This window comes from Oncorhynchus nerka, linkage group LG27 (genome assembly GCF_034236695.1).
Source record: "Oncorhynchus nerka isolate Pitt River linkage group LG27, Oner_Uvic_2.0, whole genome shotgun sequence".
Classification (NCBI taxonomy): Eukaryota; Metazoa; Chordata; class Actinopteri; order Salmoniformes; family Salmonidae; genus Oncorhynchus; species Oncorhynchus nerka.
Genome location: NC_088422.1, coordinates 104,463,269 through 104,485,525, shown reverse-complemented (window position 1 = coordinate 104,485,525; position 22,257 = coordinate 104,463,269). Strand labels below are relative to the sequence as shown.

At 44.8% G+C, this 22,257-nt stretch overlaps 2 protein-coding genes across 2 annotated transcripts in view; one reads left to right on the top strand and one right to left on the bottom strand.

The window, feature by feature from the left end:
* LOC115122796 (BTB/POZ domain-containing protein KCTD19-like) overlaps positions 1–632 on the top strand; it is a 55,636-nt gene extending 55,004 nt beyond the window's left edge. The window contains exons 15-16 of the mRNA XM_065011218.1: positions 167–271; positions 424–632. Coding sequence (XP_064867290.1) covers positions 167–271; positions 424–510 — 192 coding nt within the window. The 3' untranslated portion in view covers positions 511–632. The remainder of the gene's footprint in view (positions 1–166; positions 272–423) is intronic.
* A 4,034-nt stretch (positions 633–4,666) lies between these two features.
* The window catches only part of LOC135565158 (puratrophin-1-like), a 111,742-nt gene continuing 94,151 nt past the window's right edge, over positions 4,667–22,257 (bottom strand). The window contains exons 9-13 of the mRNA XM_065011217.1: positions 22,004–22,120; positions 18,392–18,658; positions 8,972–9,176; positions 7,391–7,453; positions 4,667–4,950 (exon numbers count right to left, since the gene is read on the bottom strand). Coding sequence (XP_064867289.1) covers positions 9,028–9,176; positions 18,392–18,658; positions 22,004–22,120 — 533 coding nt within the window. The 3' untranslated portion in view covers positions 4,667–4,950; positions 7,391–7,453; positions 8,972–9,027. The remainder of the gene's footprint in view (positions 4,951–7,390; positions 7,454–8,971; positions 9,177–18,391; positions 18,659–22,003; positions 22,121–22,257) is intronic.

The window sequence follows — 22,257 nt, the reverse complement described above, 5'->3', positions numbered from 1 at the left end:
AATATTATGGAGTTGATGTTCTGTTAAACTGTTTTGAGTGGTCACCTGAGGTGTCCATATTGGTTTGGTAAAGATGAGTCTCTTCGGGTGCAGCTCTCATTCCGTCCCTGACCCCTTCTCTCCATCCCTCTCGTCCCCCCCCCCTCCGTCCCTCTCGTCCCCCCAGACAGGACAGGCGAAGGCTGAGGACTTTGTCTCTGAGCTCCTCAGAATCATTTGTTCTGAGAGACGGGAGAAGAGCAGAGAGCAGCTGCTCCTGCAGTGGTTGGAGGTGAGCGCCTTAGGATTTCCTCTCAGCGTTTCCCCTAGAATATTGTCCAGATGGGACACAACATTCAGGGCCTCTTGAACCAAAATCTTCAATTGAAATCAATCTAGCGTGACTTCTCTCTGAGAGATCCATCTTTCCTTTCCTTGTTCCAGTTCTCCCTTCCTCTAGCCCAGCGCTACTCTGACTGTCTGGAGCAGCTGGACAGAGGACACTGTCGTACAGTCTGTCTGTTTCCTTAAGACTACAGACCCAGTGTCCCCCCCCACCTCAACACAGACTACAGACCCAGTGTTCCCCCCCACCTCAACACAGACTACAGACCCAGTGTCCCCCCCACCTCAACACAGACTACAGACCCAGTGTCCCCCCCACCTCAACACAGACTACAGACCCAGTGTCCCCCCACCTCAACACAGACTACAGACCCAGTGTCCCCCCCCTCCTCAACACAGACTACAGACCCAGTGTCCCCCCTCCTCAACACAGACTACAGACCCAGTGTCCCCCACCTCAACACAGACTACAGACCCAGTGTCCCCCACCTCAACACAGTAAGACAGACTACAGACCCAGTGTCCCCCCACCTCAACACAGTAAGACAGACTACAGACCCAGTGTCCCCCCACCTCAACACAGACTACAGACCCAGTGTCCCCCCACCTCAACACAGTAAGACAGACCCAGTGTCCCCCTCCTCAACACAGACTACAGACCCAGTGTTCCCCCTCCTCAACACAGACTACAGACCCAGTGTCCCCCCACCTCAACACAGACTACAGACCCAGTGTCCCCCCCCACCTCAACACAGTAAGACAGACAGTTCCCCCACCTCAACACAGTAAGACAGACACAGTTCCCCCCACCTCAACACAGTAAGACAGACAGACAGTTCCCCCCACCTCAACACAGTAAGACAGACAGACAGTTCCCCCCACCTCAACACAGTAAGACCCAGTGTCCCCCTCCTCAACACAGACTAGGGACCCACAACACAGACAGACAGTTCCCCCCACCTCAACACAGTAAGACAGACAGACAGTTCCCCCCCCACCTCAACACAGTAAGACAGACAGACAGTTCCCCCCACCTCAACACAGTAAGACAGACAGACAGTTCCCCCCACCTCAACACAGTAAGACAGACAGACAGTTCCCCCCACCTCAACACAGTAAGACAGACAGACAGTTACCCCCACCTCAACACAGTAAGACAGACAGACAGTTCCCCCCACCTCAACACAGTAAGACAGACTACAGACACAGTGTCCCCCCCCACCTCAACACAGTAAGACAGACAGACAGTTCCCCCACCTCAACACAGTAAGACAGACAGACAGTTCCCCCACCTCAACACAGTAAGACAGACAGACAGACAGTCCCCCCCACCTCAACACAGTAAGACAGACAGACACAGTCCCCCCCACCTCAACACAGTAAGACAGACACAGTGCCCCCCACCTCAACACAGTAAGACAGACACAGTGCCCCCACCTCAACACAGTAAGACAGACACAGTGCCCCCCACCTCAACACAGTAAGACAGACACAGTGTTCCCCCCCACCTCAACACAGTAAGACAGACACAGTTCCCCCCACCTCAACACAGTAAGACAGACAGACAGTTCCCCCCCCCCCACCTCAACACAGTAAGACAGACAGACAGACCCAGTGTCCCCCCACCTCAACACAGTAAGACAGACAGACAGTGTTCCCCCACCTCAACACAGTAAGACAGACAGTTCCCCCCACCTCAACACAGTAAGACAGACAGACAGTGTTCCCCCCACCTCAACACAGTAAGACAGACAGACAGTTCCCCCCACCTCAACACAGTAAGACAGACAGACAGTTCCCCCCCACCTCAACACAGTAAGACAGACAGACAGTCCCCCCCACCTCAACACAGTAAGACAGACTACAGACACAGTGTCCCCCCCCACCTCAACACAGTAAGACAGACAGACAGTTCCCCCACCTCAACACAGTAAGACAGACAGACAGTTCCCCCCCACCTCAACACAGTAAGACAGACTACAGACACAGTGTCCCCCCCCACCTCAACACAGTAAGACAGACAGACAGTCCCCCCCACCTCAACACAGTAAGACAGACAGACACAGTCCCCCCCACCTCAACACAGTAAGACAGACACAGTGTCCCCCCCCACCTCAACACAGTAAGACAGACACCCAGTGTCCCCCCCCACCTCAACACAGTAAGACAGACACAGTGTCCCCCCCCCACCTCAACACAGTAAGACAGACACAGTGCCCCCCACCTCAGGAAGACATGTTGACTGACCTACACCCCCCTCAGGATCCCAGTGAAAACCAACACCCTCCTTCTGGATACAAAAGCCAACACATGTTTATTAAAAGTTAGAACGTGTTAGGATGAAGAGAGATGACAGGGGATGAAGAGAGATGACAGGGGATGAAGAGAGATGACAGGGGATGAAGAGAGATGACAGGGATGAAGAGAGATGACAGGGGATGACAGGGATGAAGAGAGATGAGGGGATGAAGAGAGATGACAGGGGATGAAGAGAGATGACAGGGGATGAAGAGAGATGACAGGGGATGAAGAGAGATGACAGGGGATGAAGAGAGATGACAGGGGATGAAGAGAGATGACAGGGGATGAAGAGAGATGACAGGGGATGAAGAGAGATGACAGGGGATGAAGAGAGATGACAGGGGATGAAGACATTCAGGCTCCAGATTCAACCAGTGGAAAGTCATTTCGTTGTTGAATGTTGATTCCCTGCTGCTTTCTACTGGTTGATACAGGCACACCGTTATCACAGTCTTCCTCTGCTTTCTCCGACACAATACTAGAACCAGAGAACACCTCTGGTGCAAATATTTACAGACAGACCATGTACATTTAGAGGTTTTCCTTTCTTCCTAATGCCATCTTTAAAAAATAAAAATAAATGTATATGAACAAGAAACATTTTATTTATTTATTTTTATTTGAAACTCTGTAGGTGAAAGTAGCCTCTCTCTCTCTCTTCTTCTCTCGGTGTGTACCGTTCTCCTCTCTCCATTCTACAGCCCCGAGTCTGGGAGGACAGATCTACTACGATCAGGAGGACAGGACCTCAGACCCACTGGCTCTGACCTGTCAGGGAACTGACCTGGAGTCAGGCTCACGTCACAAATAGCACCTTATTCCCTATATATAGTGCACTAGTTTTGGCCATAGGTCTCTGGTCAACAGTAATCCCCTACATAATGAATAGGTTGCTATTTGGGATACAGGCTCAGTCAGACCTGAACGGCTACAGGAAGTGGCAACAGACCGAGACACAGAACTACAACACCACCACAGTAAAACAAGATGGAGGAATCTGACGTTATGTGAAGACACTGTAAAAAGAGTCGTACCAGAATGACGAAAAATAAACATGTTGCTTTAGACCTTTTTTGAAGAGTATCCTGACTGATTCAGAACTAGCCTTTCATCCCAGGGTATATCATCAATCAACAGGTGAACCAGAACTAGCCTTTCATCCCAGGGTATAACAGAACTAGCCTTTCATCCCAGGGTATAACAGAACTAGCCTTTCATCCCAGGGTATAACAGAACTAGCCTTTCATCCCAGGGTATAACAGAACTAGCCTTTCATCCCAGGGTATAACAGAACTAGCCTTTCATCCCAGGGTATAACAGAACTAGCCTTTCATCCCAGGGTATATCAGAACTAGCCTTTCATCCCAGGGTATAACAGAACTAGCCTTTCATCCCAGGGTATAACATCAATCAACAGGTGAACCAGAACTAGCCTTTCATCCCAGGGTATAACAGAATTAGCCTTTCATCCCAGGGTATAACATCAAACAACAGGTGAACCAGAACTAGCCTTTCATCCCAGGGTATATCAGAACTAGCCTTTCATCCCAGGGTATAACAGAACTAGCCTTTCATCCCAGGGTATAACAGAACTAGCCGTTCATCCCAGGGTATAACAGAACTAGCCTTTCATCCCAGGGTATAACATCAGCCTTTCATCCCAGGGTATAACCAGAACTAGCCTTTCATCCCAGGGTATAACAGAACTAGCCTTTCATCCCAGGGTATAACAGAACTAGCCTTTCATCCCAGGGTATAACAGAACTAGCCTTTCATCCCAGGGTATAACATCAATCAACAGGTGAACCAGAACTAGCCTTTCATCCCAGGGTATAACAGAACTAGCCTTTCATCCCAGGGTATAACAGAACTAGCCTTTCATCCCAGGGTATATCAGAACTAGCCTTTCATCCCAGGGTATAACATAACTAGTCTTTCATCCCAGGGTATATCATCAATCAACAGGTGAACCAGAAGTTGCAGTAAAAGTGGTCAACAAGACGAAAAAGAAACCAAACCATTCATAAATTCACAGGAAACAATTAACATAATTATTTACAGAATAACCCAATATAGTACAGGAAAAAAACGACTGCACCCACCAGTACTTTTGGGAAGAAAAATATAACAATATTTAAATTAACTTAAAAAAAGAAACAATATAAAAGCTATGCTCAAAAGTAGCTTTTCTTTTGATTTAAAAACAGTCCCAGGTCTTTACAGTGTCCGTGTGAGATGAGAGTTGCTGCTGGCAGCGCGAGAAAACACATATTTGTCTCGTCTGTCTTCCTTGGCGTGGTAATAGTGTCTTTCTGGATATCAGACCTGTAGAGAGACCAGAGAAGGAGGGAGGGAGGGGGAGGGGGAGAGGAGGGAGATGGAGGGAGGGAGGGAGGAGGGAGAGAGAGAGGAGAGGGAGGGAGGGAGAGAGAGAGAGAGAGAGGAGAGGAGGGAGGGAGGAGAGAGAGAGAGAGGGAGGAGAGAGAGAGAGGGAGGGAGGAGAGGGAGGGGGAGGGAGGGAGGGAGGGAGAGGAGGGAGGGAGGGAGAGAGGAGGGAGGGAGGAGAGAGGGAGGAGAGAGAGAGAGGAGGGAGGGAGAGAGAGAGGAGAGGGAGAGGGAGGGAGGAGAGAGAGGGAGGGAGGGAGGGAGAGAGAGAGAGAGGGGAGAGAGGGAAGGAGAGAGAGGGAGGGAGGGGAGAGAGAGAGAGAGAGAGAGAGGGAGGGAGAGAAACAGACTTACTACAGAGATACTACAAGCACCCAGACCTCCCATCAAAACACCACAGCTAGCCTGAAAATACAGACCTGTTTCGTGCTAACATTCCACCTCTTGTGCTCTTGTGTCATTTGTTTGGCACGACAAGGAGATGAACGTTAACACAAAGAGACTGGTACCCAGGCTATGTCACAAACAGCAGCAGCTTGGAGAAATACAGGCTTCCATACAGTATAGATTATAGCACAGCTCTTAGCCCATATTCACATATCATCTCAGTACCAGTGCTGATCTGGGATCAGTTTTTCCCCGTTTCAGATCATAATGAATGAGATTACAAGGACTGGTGGGACCTGATCCTAGTTCAACCACTCCTACTCTGAGAAGCTCTGTGAATACAGGCCCTGGACGTTGTTTAGAGGAGGTTTGAGTTGAGGTGTTGTTTAGAGGAGGTTTGAGTTGAGGTGTTGTTTAGAGAAGGAGGTTTGAGTTGAGGTGTTGTTTAGAGAAGGAGGTTTGAGTTGAGGTGTTGTTTAGAGGAGGAGGTTTGAGTTGAGGTGTTGTTTAGAGAAGGAGGTTTGAGTTGAGGTGTTGTTTAGAGGAGGAGGTTTGAGTTGAGGTGTTGTTTAGAGAAGGAGGTTTGAGTTGAGGTTGTTTGTTTGAGAGGTGTTGTTTAGAGGAGGTTTGAGTTGAGGTGTTGTTTAGAGGAGGTTTGAGTTGAGGTGTTGTTTAGAGGAGGTTTGAGTTGAGGTGTTGTTTAGAGGAGGTTTGAGGTGTTGTTTAGAGGAGGTTTGAGTTGAGGTGTTGTTTAGAGGAGGTTTGAGTTGAGGTGTTGTTTAGAGAGGAGGTTTGAGTTGAGGTGTTGTTTAGAGGAGGTTTGAGTTGAGGTGTTGTTTAGAGAAGGAGGTTTGAGTTGAGGTGTTGTTTAGAGGAGGTTTGAGTTGAGGTGTTGTTTAGAAGGAGGTTTGAGTTGAGGTGTTGTTTAGAGAAGGAGGTTTGAGTTGAGGTGTTGTTTAGAGGAGGAGGTTTGAGTTGAGGTGTTGTTTAGAGGAGGTTTGAGTTGAGGTGTTGTTTAGAGTTTGAGGAGGTGGTTTGAGTTTGAGGTGTGAGGTGTTTAGAGAGGAGGTTTGAGTTGAGGTGTTGTTTAGAGGAGGTTTAGAGGAGGTTTGAGTTGAGGTGTTGTTTAGAGGAGGTTTGAGTTGAGGTGTTGTTTAGAGGAGGTTTGAGTTGAGGTGTTGTTTAGAGGAGGTTTGAGTTGAGGTGTTGTTTAGAGGAGGTTTGAGTTGAGGTGTTGTTTAGAGGAGGTTTGAGTTGAGGTGTTGTTTGAGTTTGAGTTGAGGTGTTGTTTAGAGGAGGTTTGAGTTGAGGTGGTTTAGAGGAGGTTTGAGTTGAGGTGTTGTTTAGAGAGGAGGTTTGAGTTGAGGTGTTGTTTGTTTGAGTTGAGGAGGTTTGAGTTGAGGTGTTGTTTAGAGGAGGAGGTTTGAGTTGAGTTGTGTTGTTTTTAGGTGTTGTTTAGAGGAGGTTTGAGTTGAGGTGTTGTTTAGAGAGGAGGTTTTTGAGGTGTGTTGTTGAGGTGTTGTTTAGAGGAGGAGGTTTGAGTTGAGGTGTTGTTTAGAGGAGGTTTGAGTTGAGGTGTTGTTTAGAGAAGGAGGTTTGAGTTGAGTGTTGTTTAGGAGGAGGAGAGGTGTTGAAGGAGGTTTGAGTTGAGGTGTTGTTTAGAGAAGGAGGTTTGAGTTGAGGTGTTGTTTAGAGAAGGAGGTAGAGAAGGAGGTGTTGAGTTGAGGTGTTGTTTAGAAGGAGGTTTGAGTTGAGGAGGTGTTGAGTTGAGTGTTGTTTGAGGTTTGAGTTGAGGTGTTGTTTAGAGGAGGTTTGAGTTGAGGTGTTGTTTAGAGAAGGAGGTTTGAGTTGAGGTGTTGTTTAGAGGAGGAGGTTTGAGTTGAGGTGTTGTTTAGAGAAGGAGGTTTGAGTTGAGGTGTTGTTTAGAGAAGGAGGTTTGAGTTGAGGTGTTGTTTAGAGGAGGTGGTTTGAGTTGAGGTGTTGTTCCACTTACTCCAAGTAGGGTCCCAGTCAGGAATCACACTATAGTGGAAGGGCCTATGATCTGAGCTACTTTCTGGAGATGAATGGAGGGAAGGAGAGAGGAAGGAGGTGTTGAGAGAGGTTTGAGGAGGTGGTTTAGAGAAGGAGGTTTGAGGGAGGTGTTGTTTAGAGGAGGAGGGAGTTGAGGTGTTGTTTAGAGAGGGGTTTGAGGGAGGTGAGAGAGATGGGGAGGAAGGAGAGATGAATGGGAGGGTTGTTTAGAGAGGGAGGGAGGAGGGAGTTTAGAGGAGGTTTGAGAGAGGTGAGGGAGGGAGAAGGAGAGTTTGAGGGAGGGGAGAGAGAGGGAGGGTTGGGGTGGAGAGAGGTTTGAGGTGGGAAGGAGAGGGGTGGAGGAGGTTTGAGTTGAGGTGAGGGAAGGAGAGGTTTGATGGAGAGGAGGTGGTTTGAGGGAGGGAGAGGAGTTTGAGTTGAGGGTTGTTCCACTTACTCCAAGTAGGGTCCCAGTCAGGAGTGGAAGGGAGATCTGAGCTAGAGGGGGAGATGAATGGAGGGAAGAGAGAGAGAGGGAGGGAGGAGAGAGAGGGGGAGAGAGGAGAGAGAGGGAGGGGGAGGGAGAGAGAGGGGGAGGGAAGGAGAGATGAATGGAGGGAAGGAGAGAGGAGGGAGGAAGGAGGGAGAGGGGAGAGAGGAGAGGGAGGAGAGAGAGAGAGAGGGAGGGAAGAGAGGGGAGGAAGGAGAGAGAGAGGGAGGGAGAGGAGAGGGGGAGGGGAGGGAGGAGAGAGGGGAGAGGAAGGAGAGATGAATGGATGGAAGGAGAGAGGAAGGGAGGGAGGGAGAGAGAGAGGGGGAGGGAGGGAGAGAGAGGAGGAAGGGGAGGGAAGGAGAGATGAATGGAGGGAAGGAGAGAGGGAGGGAGGGAGAGAGAGAGGGGGAGGGAAGGAGAGATGAATGGAGGGAAGGAGAGAGGAAGGAGAGGGAGAGGGAGGGAGGGAGGGAGAGAGAGAGGGGGGGGGGGGAGAGGGAGAGAGAGGAGAGAGGAAGGGAGGAGGAAGGAGGAAGGAGAGAGGAAGGGAGGGAGGGAGAGAGAGAGGGAGGGAGAGAGAGAGGGGGAGGGAAGGAGAGATGAATGGAGGGAAGGAGAGAGGAAGGGAGGAAGGAGAGAGGGGGAGGGAGGGAGAGGGGGAGGGAAGGAGAGAGGGAGAGGGGGGGAAGCCAGGGTTACAGATGTGTTATGAGGAATGTTACAAGTATTGATCAAGTCAGCAGGGTTATTGATCTTGTCAGCAGGGTTTTGCACAAAGCCAAGCTCATACAGGTGACGTTTAATCAATCAATGAAATTATAGTTAACACAAATCAACAGTATATATCACATTCCATTACAGACAAACTATCAACCATTCTTCCATGACTGCAGAATGCAGGGAACGTCACGTATCACAAATCAGACCTGCATTGAACTGAACTGGTGTTGTAGCGCAGGGCTGGAGAAAACCATGCACACACTGCATCTCTCCAGGACCAAGGCCACTGTGGATAAACTGTAACCCGACGAGCCTGTGAATCCATCCGTGACCATTATGTTCACTTACGGCTGAAATGTACTGGCTGTTGTAGCGCGGCTTGTCTTTGGGGAGGCTGGGGGAGGTCACGGCGTCGGACGGGGGGGACGGCAGGGGAACGAGGGATCCTCAGATAAACTGGCCTCAGGGAGGTGGCTGGTCACACAGCCACTGTCTGAACCACTGGAGCCGCTGGCGGACAGACAGTGGGACGATGAGCCTGAGCTCTCTGTAGCTGTGGAGGGAGGGAGGGAGGGGAGGGGAGGAGGAGGGAGGGGGAGGGGGGGGAGGGAGGGAGGAGGATGGAGGGGAGGGGGGGAGGAGGGGGGGGGGGTGAGGGAGGGGAGGGAGGGAGGGAGGGGGTGGAGGGAGGGAGGAGGAGGGAGGAGGGGGAGGGAGGGAGGGGGGAGGAGGAGGGGGAGGGGGAGGGAGGGGGAGGGAGATGGAGGGGGGAGGGAGGGAGGGGAGGGGAGGAGGAGGGAGGGGAGGGAGGAGGGAGGAGGGAGGGAGGGAGGGGATGGGGAATGGGAGGGGAGGGAGGAGGGAGGGGAGGGAGGAGGGAGGGAGGGATGAGGAGGGAGAGCGGGGGAGAAACAGGGAGGAGAGGAGTTGATCAACACTGATAGGTGGGTTTGGTTGGTACAGTAACTAAGACAAACTATATTAATCTTTAACTTCCTGTAGAAACTATGGGAATAGAATGGTTCATAACGCATAACATCACAGAACAGTAGAGAAACTATGGGAATAGAATGGTTCATAACGCATGGAAAACATCACAGAACAGTAGAGAAACTATGGGAATAGAATGGTTCATAACGCATGGAAACTATGGGAATAGAATGGTTCATAACGCATGGAAACTATGGGAATAGAATGGTTCATAACGCATGGAAACTATGGGAATAGAATGGTTCATAACGCATGGAAACTATGGGAATAGAATGGTTCATAACGCATGGAAACTATGGGAATAGAATGGTTCATAACGCATGGAAACTATGGGAATAGAATGGTTCATAACATGGAAACTATGGGAATAGAATGGTTCATCTATGGGAATAGAATGGTTCATAATCGCAGAATGGTTCATAAGATATGTAAATATGAATAAATCATAAGACATTTAAGAAGATAGATGGGATGGACAGAGAGTCGCTGATATACAGTATGTAGTCATGGAGGGAGGATCTATACAGTATGGAGGGATGGAGGGATGATCTATACAGCATGGAGGGATGATCTATACAGTATGTAGTCATGGAGGGATAGATCTATACAGTATGTAGTATGGGGGATGGTTCATAACAGCATAACAGGGATGATCTATGGGAATAGTATGGTCATGGAGGGATGAACTATCACAGTGGAGGGATGATCTATACAGTATGGAAACATGGAGGGAGGATAGAATATACGGAAACTATGTAGTCATGGAGGGATGATCTATGGGAATAGTATGTAGTCATGGAGGAGGACTAGGGACAGAATCTATACAGTATGTAGTCATGGAGGGATGATCTATACAGTATGTAGTCATGGAGGGATGATCTATACAGTATGTAAACATGGAGAGTATGGATCATCTATACAGTATGTAGTCATGGAGGGATGATCTATACAGTATGTAGTCATGGAGGGATACATATGTAGTCATGGAGGGATGATCTATACAGTAACATGGAAACTAGTCATGGAGGGATGATCTATACAGTATGTAGTCATGGAGGGATGATCTATACAGTATGTAGTCATGGAGGGATGATCTATACAGTGGAAATCATGGAGTCATGGAGGGGGATGATCTATACAGTATGTAGTCATGGAGGGATGATCTATACAGTATGTAGTCATGGAGGGATGATCTATACAGTATGTAGTCATGGAGGGATGATCTATACAGTATGGAGGGATGAGTATGTAGTCATGGAGGGATGATCTATACAGTAGTATGGGGTAGTCATGGAGGGATGATCTATACAGTATGTAGTCATGGAGGGATGATCTATACAGTATGTAGTCATGGAGGGATGATCTATACAGTATGGAGGGATGATCTATACAGTATGGAGGGATATACAGTATGTAGTCATGGAGGGATGATCTATACAGTATGTAGTCATGGAGGGATGATCTATACAGTATGTAGTCATGGAGGGATGATCTATACAGTATGTAGTCATGGAGGGATGATCTATACAGTATGTAGTCATGGGGATGATCTATACAGTATGTAGTCATGGAGGGATGATCTATACAGTATGTAGTCATGGAGGGATGATCTATACAGTCATGGAGGGATGATCTATACAGTATGTAGTCATGGAGGGATGATCTATACAGTAGTATGGAGGGATGATCTATACAGTATGTAGTCATGGAGGGATGGGATGATCTATACAGTATGTAGTCATGGAGGGATGATCTATACAGTATGTAGTCATGGAGGGATGATCTATGATCTAGTATGGAGGGATGATCTATACAGTATGTGTAGTCATGGAGGGATGATCTATACAGTATGTAGTCATGGAGGGATGATCTACAGTATGTAGTATGGAGGGATGATCTATACAGTATGTAGTCATGGAGGGATGATCTATACAGTATGTAGTCATGGAGGGATGATCTATACAGTATGTAGTCATGGAGGGATGATCTATACAGTATGTAGTCATGGAGGGATGATCTATACAGTATGTAGTCATGGAGGGATGATCTATACAGTATGTAGTCATGGAGGGATGATCTATACAGTATGTAGTCATGGAGGGATGATCTATACAGTATGTAGTCATGGAGGGATGATCTATACAGTCATGGATGTCATGTCATGGAGGGATGATCTATACAGTATGTAGTCATGGAGGGATGATCTATACAGTATGGAGGGATGATCTATACAGTATGGAGGGATGATCTATACAGTATGTAGTCATGGAGGGATGATCTATACAGTATGTAGTCATGGAGGGATGATCTATACAGTATGTAGTCATGGAGGGATGATCTATACAGTATGTAGTCATGGAGGGATGATCTATACAGTATGTATGTCATGGAGGGATGATCTATACAGTATGTAGTCATGGAGGGATGATCTATACAGTATGTAGTCATGGAGGGATGTCATGGAGGGATGATCTATACAGTATGTAGTCATGGAGGGATGATCTATACAGTATGTAGTCATGGAGGGATGATCTATACAGTATGTAGTCATGGAGGGATGATCTATACAGTATGGAGGGATGATCTATACAGTATGTAGTCATGGAGGGATGATCTATACAGTATGTAGTCATGGAGGGATGATCTATACAGTATGGAGGGATGATCTATACAGTATGTAGTCATGGAGGGATGATCTATACAGTATGTAGTCATGGAGGGATGATCTATACAGTATGGAGGGATGATCTATACAGTATGTAGTCATGGAGGGATGATCTATACAGTATGTAGTCATGGAGGGATGATCTATACAGTATGTAGTCATGGAGGGATGATCTATACAGTATGTAGTCATGGAGGGATGATCTATACAGTATGTAGTCATGGAGGGATGATCTATACAGTATGTAGTCATGGAGGGATGATCTATACAGTATGTAGTCATGGAGGGATGATCTATACAGTATGTAGTCATGGAGGGATGATCTATACAGTATGTAGTCATGGAGGGATGATCTATACAGTATGTAGTCATGGAGGGAGGGATCATGGAGGGATGATCTATACAGTATGTAGTCATGGAGGGATGATCTATACAGTATGTAGTCATGGAGGGATGATCTATACAGTATGTAGTCATGGAGGGATGATCTATACAGTATGTAGTCATGGAGGGATGATCTATACAGTATGTAGTCATGGAGGGATGATCTATACAGTATGTAGTCATGGAGGGATGATCTATACAGTATGTAGTCATGGAGGGATGATCTATACAGTATGTAGTCATGGAGGGATGATCTATACAGTCATGGAGGGATGATCTATACAGTATGTAGTCATGGAGGGATGATCTATACAGTATGTAGTCATGGAGGGATGATCTATACAGTATGTAGTCATGGAGGGATGATCTATACAGTATGTAGTCATGGAGGGATGATCTATACAGTATGTAGTCATGGAGGGATGATCTATACAGTATGTAGTCATGGAGGGATGATCTATACAGTATGGAGGGATGAGTCAGTATGGAGGGATGATCTATACAGTATGTAGTCATGGAGGGTATGTAGTCATGGAGGGATGATCTATACAGTATGTAGTCATGGAGGGATGATCTATACAGTATGTAGTCATGGAGGGATGATCTATACAGTATGTAGTCATACAGTATGTAGATGGAGGGATGATCTATACAGTATGTAGTCATGGAGGGATGATCTATACAGTATGTAGTCATGGAGGGATGGATGGGGATGATCTATACAGTATGTAGTCATGGAGGGATGATCTATACAGTATGTAGTCATGGAGGGATGATCTATACAGTATGGATGGAGGGATGATCTATACAGTATGTAGTCATGGAGGGATGATCTATACAGTATGTAGTCATGGAGGGATGATCTATACAGTATGGATGGGGATGATCTATACAGTCATGGAGGGATGATCTATACAGTATGTAGTCATGGAGGGATGATCTATACAGTATGTAGTCATGGATGATCTATACAGTATGTAGTCATGGAGGGATGATCTATACAGTATGTAGTCATGGAGGGATGATCTATACAGTATGTAGTCATGGAGGGATGATCTATACAGTATGGTCAGGGAGGGATGATCTATACAGTATGTGGAGGGATGATCTATCAGTATGGAGGGATGATCTATACAGTATGTAGTCATGGAGGGATGATCTATACAGTATGTAGTCATGGAGGGATGATCTATACAGTATGTAGTCATGGAGGGATGATCTATACAGTATGTAGTCATACAGTATGGAGGGATGATCATACAGTATGTAGTCATGGAGGGATGATCTATACAGTATGTAGTCATGGAGGGATGATCTATACAGTCATGGAGGGATGATCTATACAGTATGTAGTCATGGAGGGATGATCTATACAGTATGTAGTCATGGAGGGATGATGGAGGGATGATCTATACAGTATGTAGTCATGGAGGGATGATCTATACAGTATGTAGTCATGGAGGGATGATCTATACAGTATGGAGGGATGATCTATACAGTATGGAGGGATGATCTATACAGTATGTAGTCATGGAGGGATGATCTATACAGTATGTAGTCATGGAGGGATGATCTATACAGTATGGAGGGATGATCTATACAGTCATGGAGGGATGATCTATACAGTCATGGAGGGATGATCTATACAGGAGGGATGATCTATACAGTATGGAGGGATGATCTATACAGTATGTAGTCATGGAGGGATGATCTATACAGTATGTAGTCATGGAGGGATGAGTCTATACAGTATGTAGTCATGGAGGGATGATCTATACAGTATGTAGTCATGGAGGGATGATCTATACAGTAGTCATGGAGGGATGATCTATACAGTATGTAGTCATGGAGGGATGATCTATACAGTATGTAGTCATGGAGGGATGATCTATACAGTATGTAGTCATGGAGGGATGATCTATACAGTATGTAGTCATGGAGGGATGATCTATACAGTATGTAGTCATGGAGGGATGATCTATACAGTATGTAGTCATGGAGGGATGGATGATCTGGAGGGATGATCTCACCATATCAGTATGTAGTCATGGAGGGATGATCTATACAGTATGGAGGGATGATCTATACAGTATGTAGTCATGGAGGGATGATCTATACAGTATGTAGTCATGGAGGGATGATCTATACAGTATACAGTCATGGATGGGGATGATCTATACAGTATGTAGTCATGGAGGGATGATCTATACAGTATGTAGTCATGGAGGGATGATCTATACAGTATGTAGTCATGGAGGGATGATCTATACAGTATGTAGTCATGGAGGGATGATCTATACAGTATGTAGTCATGGAGGGATGATCTATACAGTATGTAGTCATGGAGGGATGATCTATACAGTATGTAGTCATGGAGGGATGATCTATACAGTATGTAGTCATGGAGGGATGATCTATACAGTATGTAGTCATGGAGGGATGATCTATACAGTATGTAGTCATGGAGGGATGATCTATACAGTATGGAGGGATGATCTATACAGTATGTAGTCATGGAGGGATGATCTATACAGTATGGAGGGATGATCTATACAGTATGTAGTCATGGAGGGATGATCTATACAGTATGTAGTCATGGAGGGATGATCTATACAGTATGTAGTCATGGAGGGATGATCTATACAGTATGTAGTCATGGAGGGATGATCTATACAGTATGTAGTCATGGAGGGATGATCTATACAGTATGTAGTCATGGAGGGATGATCTATACAGTATGTAGTCATGGAGGGATGATCTATACAGTATGTAGTCATGGAGGGATGATCTATACAGTATGTAGTCATGGAGGGATGATCTATACAGTATGTAGTCATGGAGGGATGATCTATACAGTATGTAGTCATGGAGGGATGATCTATACAGTATGTAGTCATGGAGGGATGATCTATACAGTATGTAGTCATGGAGGGATGATCTATACAGTATGTAGTCATGGAGGGATGATCTATACAGTATGTAGTCATGGAGGGATGATCAGTATGTAGTCATATACAGTATGTAGTCATGGAGGGATGATCTATAGTATGGAGGGATGATCTATACAGTATGTAGTCATGGAGGGATGATCTATACAGTATGGAGGGATGATCTATACAGTATGTAGTCATGGAGGGATGATCTATACAGTATGGAGGGATGATCTATACAGTATGGAGGGATGATCTATACAGTATGTAGTCATGGAGGGATGATCTATACAGTATGGAGTCATGGAGGGATGATCTATACAGTATGTAGTCATGGAGGGATGATCTATACAGTATGGAGGGATGATCTATACAGTATGTAGTCATGGAGGGATGATCTATACAGTAGTAGTCAGTATGGAGGGATGATCTATACAGTATGTAGTCATGGAGGGATGATCTATACAGTATGTAGTCATGGAGGGATGATCTATACAGTATGTAGTCATGGAGGGATGATCTATACAGTATGTAGTCATGGAGGGATGATCTATACAGTATGTAGTCATGGAGGGATGATCTATACAGTATGTAGTCATGGAGGGATGATCTATACAGTATGTAGTCATGGAGGGATGATCTATACAGTATGTAGTCATGGAGGGATGATCTATACAGTATGTAGTCATGGAGGGATGATCTATACAGTATGTAGTCATGGAGGGATGATCTATACAGTATGTAGTCATGGAGGGATGATCTATACAGTATGTAGTCATGGAGGGATGATCTATACAGTATGTAGTCATGGAGGGATGATCTATACAGTATGATGGAGGATGATCTATCAGTATGGAGGGATGATCTATACAGTATGTAGTCATGGAGGGATGATCTATACAGTATGTAGTCATGGAGGGATGATCTATACAGTATGTATGTCATGGAGGGATGATCTATACAGTATGTAGTCATGGAGGGATGATCTATACAGTATGTAGTCATGGAGGGATGATCTATACAGTATGTAGTCATGGAGGGATGATCTATACAGTATGTAGTCATGGAGGGATGATCTATACAGTATGTAGTCATGGAGGGATGATCTATACAGTATGGAGGGATGGAGGGATGATCTATACAGTATGTAGTCATGGAGGGATGATCTATACAGTATGTAGTCATGGAGGGATGATCTATACAGTATGTAGTCATGGAGGGATGATCTATACAGTATGTAGTCATGGAGGGATGATCTATACAGTATGTAGTCATGGAGGGATGATCTATACAGTATGTAGTCATGGAGGGATGATCTATACAGTATGTAGTCATGGAGGGATGGGATGATCTATACAGTATGTAGTCATGGAGGGATGATCTATACAGTATGTAGTCATGGAGGGATGATCTATACAGTATGTAGTATGGAGGGATGAGTCATGGAGGGATGATCTATACAGTATGTAGTCATGGAGGGATGATCTATACAGTATGTAGTCATGGAGGGATGATCTATACAGTATGTAGTCATGGAGGGATGATCTATACAGTATGTAGTCATGGAGGGATGATCTATACAGTATGTAGTCATGGAGGGATGATCTATACAGTATGTAGTCATGGAGGGATGATCTATACAGTATGTAGTCATGGAGGGATGATCTATACAGTATGTAGTCATGGAGGGATGATCTATACAGTATGTGGAGGGTCATGGAGGGATGATCTATACAGTATGTCATGGAGGGATGTATGTAGTCATGGAGGGATGATCTATACAGTATGTAGTCATGGAGGGATGATCTATACAGTATGTAGTCATGGAGGGATGATCTATACAGTATGTAGTCATGGAGGGATGATCTATACAGTATGTAGTCATGGAGGGATGATCTATACAGTATGGAGGGATGATCTATACAGTATGTAGTCATGGAGGGATGATCTATACAGTATGTAGTCATGGAGGGATGATCTATACAGTATGTAGTCATGGAGGGATGATCTATACAGTATGTAGTCATGGAGGGATGATCTATACAGTATGTAGTCATGGAGGGATGATCTATACAGTATGTAGTCATGGAGGGATGTACAGTATGTAGTCATGGAGGGATGATCTATACAGTATGTAGTCATGGAGGGATGATCTATACAGTATGGAGGGATGATCTATACAGTATGTAGTCATGGAGGGATGATCTATACAGTATGGAGGGATGATCTATACAGTATGGAGGGATGATCTATACAGTATGTAGTCATGGAGGGATGATATATACAGTATGTAGTCATGGAGGGATGATCTATACAGTATGGAGGGATGATCTATACAGTATGTAGTCATGGAGGGATGATCTATACAGTATGTAGTCATGGAGGGATGATCTATACAGTATGGAGGGATGATCTATACAGTATGTAGTCATGGAGGGATGATCTATACAGTATGTAGTCATGGAGGGATGATCTATACAGTATGGAGGGATGATCTATACAGTATGTAGTCATGGAGGGATGATCTATACAGTATGTAGTCATGGAGGGATGATCTATACAGTATGTAGTCATGGAGGGATGATCTATACAGTATGTAGTCATGGAGGGATGATCTATACAGTATGTAGTCATGGAGGGATGATCTATACAGTATGGAGGGATGATCTATACAGTATGTAGTCATGGAGGGATGATCTATACAGTATGTAGTCATGGAGGGATGATCTATACAGTATGGAGGGATGATCTATACAGTATGGAGGGATGATCTATACAGTATGGAGGGATGATCTATACAGTATGTACTCATGGATGGCTGGCTGCTGGTCTCGTGCTCCATCTCATCCTCCTCCAGACACGGGCTGATGAAGGGCCTCTCTCCCCCGGGCAGCAGGGCCTGGCTGTGGCTGCTGTACATGTGCAGGTTGAGGGGCCCCAGGAGAGTGCAGGAGCCAGACGCAGCAGGGGCCCCGCCGCCAGACCCCCCGTTACTCGACGCTGTCCGCTTGAAAGGGTTGGAGTGGTCGAACAGGGACACGGCAATGGAGGCTCGAGTTCTGGCACCTGGGGGACAGGACGGGTCAGCTTTGGTTTAGTGGTCAGTGTACTAGACAGTGGTTTAGTTTAGTGGTTATTGATCAGTGTACTAGACAGTGGTTTAGTTTAGTGGTTATTGATCAGTGTACTAGACACAGTGTTATGGATCAGTGTTAGACAGTGGTTTAGTTTAGTGGTTATTGATCAGTGTACTAGACAGTGGTTTAGTTTAGTGGTTATTGATCAGTGTACTAGACAGTGGTTTAGTGGTTATGGATCAGTGTACTAGACAGTGGTTTAGTTTAGTGGTTATTGATCAGTGTACTAGACAGTGGTTTAGTTTAGTGGTTATGGTTATTAGAGTGGTTTAGTTCAGTGGTGACTAGACAGTGGTTTAGTGGTTATTGATCAGTGTACTAGACAGTGGTTTAGTGGTTATTGATCAGTGTACTAGACAGTGGTTTAGTTTAGTGGTTATTGATCAGTGTACTAGACAGTGGTTTAGTTTAGTGGTTATTGATCAGTGTACTAGACAGTGGTTTAGTTTAGTGGTTATTGATCAGTGTACTAGACAGTGGTTTAGTGGTTATTGATCAGTGTACTAGACAGTGGTTTAGTTTAGTGGTTATTGATCAGTGTACAGTGGTTTAGTTTAGTGGTTAGACTAGAGTGGTTTAGTTTAGTGGTTATTGATCAGTGTACTAGACAGTGGTTTAGTTTAGTGGTTGATCAGTGTTTAGACAGTGTTTAGTTTTGTTATTGATCAGTGTACTAGACAGTGGTTTAGTTTAGTGGTTATTGATCAGTGTACTAGACAGTGGTTTAGTTTAGTGGTTATTGATCAGTGTACTAGACAGTGGTTTAGTGGTTATTGATCAGTGTACTAGACAGTGGTTTAGTTTAGTGGTTACCTCGTCCCTTCATGATGTAGTCTATAGCCCTGTCGTTGATCAGTGTACTAGACAGTGGTTTAGTGGTTATTGATCAGTGTAATAGACAGTGGTTTAGTTTAGTGGTTATTGATCAGTGTACTAGACAGTGGTTTAGTGGTTATGGATCAGTGTAATAGACAGTGGTTTAGTGGTTATTGATCAGTGTACTAGACAGTGGTTTAGTTTAGTGGTTATTGATCAGTGTACTAGACAGTGGTTTAGTTTAGTGGTTATTGATCAGTGTACTAGACAGTGGTTTGGTTTAGTGGTTATTGATCAGTGTACTAGACAGTGGTTTAGTTTAGTGGTTATTGATCAGTGTACTAGACAGTGGTTTAGTTTAGTGGTTACCTCATCCCTTCATGATGTAGTCTATAGCCCTGTCGTTGATCAGTGTACTAGACAGTGGTTTAGTGGTTATTGATCAGTGTAATAGACAGTGGTTTAGTGGTTATTGATCAGTGTACTAGACAGTGGTTTAGTTTAGTGGTTATTGATCAGTGTAGTGGTTATTGACAGTGGTTTAGTTTAGTGGTTATCATGATCAGTGTACTAGACAGTGGTTTAGTTTAGTGGTTATTGATCAGTGTACTAGACAGTGGTTTAGTGGTTATTGATCAGTGTACTAGACAGTGGTTTAGTGGTTATTGATCAGTGTACTAGACAGTGGTTTAGTTTAGTGGTTATGGATCAGTGTACTAGACAGTGGTTTAGTGGTTATTGATCAGTGTACTAGACAGTGGTTTAGTTTAGTGGTTATTGATCAGTGTACTAGACAGTGGTTTAGTTTAGTGGTTATGGATCAGTGTACTAGACAGTGGTTTAGTTTAGTGGTTATTGATCAGTGTACTAGACAGTGGTTTAGTTTAGTGGTTATTGATCAGTGTACTAGACAGTGGTTTAGTGGTTATTGATCAGTGTACTAGACAGTGGTTTAGTTTAGTGGTTATTGATCAGTGTACTAGACAGTGGTTTAGTTTAGTGGTTATTGATCAGTGTACTAGACAGTGGTTTAGTTTAGTGGTTACCTCATCCCTTCATGATGTAGTCTATAGCCCTGTCGTTGATCAGTGTACTAGACAGTGGTGTGATCAGTGTACTAGACAGTGGTTTAGTGGTTATTGATCAGTGTACTAGACAGTGGTTTAGTGGTTATTGATCAGTGTACTAGACAGTGGTTTAGTGGTTATTGATCAGTGTACTAGACAGTGGTTTAGTTTAGTGGTTATGGATCAGTGTACTAGACAGTGGTTTAGTGGTTATTGATCAGTGTACTAGACAGTGGTTTAGTGGTTATTGATCAGTGTACTAGACAGTGATTTAGTGGTTATTGATCAGTGTACTAGACAGTGGTTTAGTTTAGTGGTTATTGATCAGTGTGGTTGGTTTAGTTTAGTGGTTATTGATCAGTGTACTAGACAGTGGTTTAGTTTAGTGGTTATTGATCAGTGTACTAGACAGTGGTTTAGTTTAGTGGTTACCTGATCAGTTATGATGTAGTTATAGCCCTGTCGTTGATCAGTGTACTAGACAGTGGTTTAGTTTAGTGGTTATTGATCAGTGTACTAGACAGTGGTTTAGACAGTGGTTTAGTGGTTATTGATCAGTGTACTAGACAGTGGTTTAGTTTAGTGGTTATGGATCAGTGTACTAGACCTTAGACAGTGATGATCAGTGTACTAGACAGTGGTTTAGTGGTTATTGATCAGTGTACTAGACAGTGGTTTAGTGGTTATTGATCAGTGTACTAGACAGTGGTTTAGTGGTTATTGATCAGTGTACTAGACAGTGGTTTAGTTTAGTGGTTATTGATCAGTGTACTAGACAGTGGTTTAGTTTAGTGGTTATTGATCAGTGTACTAGACAGTGGTTTAGTGGTTATTGATCAGTGTACTAGACAGTGGTTTAGTTTAGTGGTTACCTCGTCCCTTCATGATGTAGTCTATAGCCCTGTCCTTGATCAGTGTACTAGACAGTGGTTTAGTTTAGTGGTTATTGATCAGTGTACTAGACAGTGGTTTAGTGGTTATTGATCAGTGTACTAGACAGTGGTTTAGTTTAGTGGTTATGGATCAGTGTACTAGACAGTGGTTTAGTTTAGTGGTTATTGATCAGTGTACTAGACAGTGGTTTAGTTTAGTGGTTACCTCATCCCTTCATGATGTAGTCTATAGCCCTGTCGTTGATCAGTGTACTAGACAGTGGTTTAGTGGTTATTGATCAGTGTACTAGACAGTGGTTTAGTGGTTATTGATCAGTGTACTAGACAGTGGTTTAGTTTAGTGGTTACCTCGTCCCTTCATGATGTAGTCTATAGCCCTGTCGTTGATCAGTGTAATAGACAGTGGTTTAGTTTAGTGGTTACCTCGTCCCTTCATGATGTAGTCTATAACCCTGTCGTTGATCAGTTTACTAGACAGTAGTTTAGTTTAGTGGTTACCTCGTCCCTTCATGATGTAGTCTATAGCCCTGTCGTTGATGGCAGCATCACTGGGTTTAATGTCCAGGAACGGCTTGTTACCCACTCCCATGGAAACCATCTCCTGATTACGGATCTCTGAACACAACACAGAGATGAATTAACCACACAGGCCCAGATAACACTTGTATCAACTGTTATGTTCTCCCTCTCTCTCTCTCTCTCGTCTCTCTCTCTCTCTCTCTCTCTCTCTCTCTCTCTCTCTCTCTCTCTCT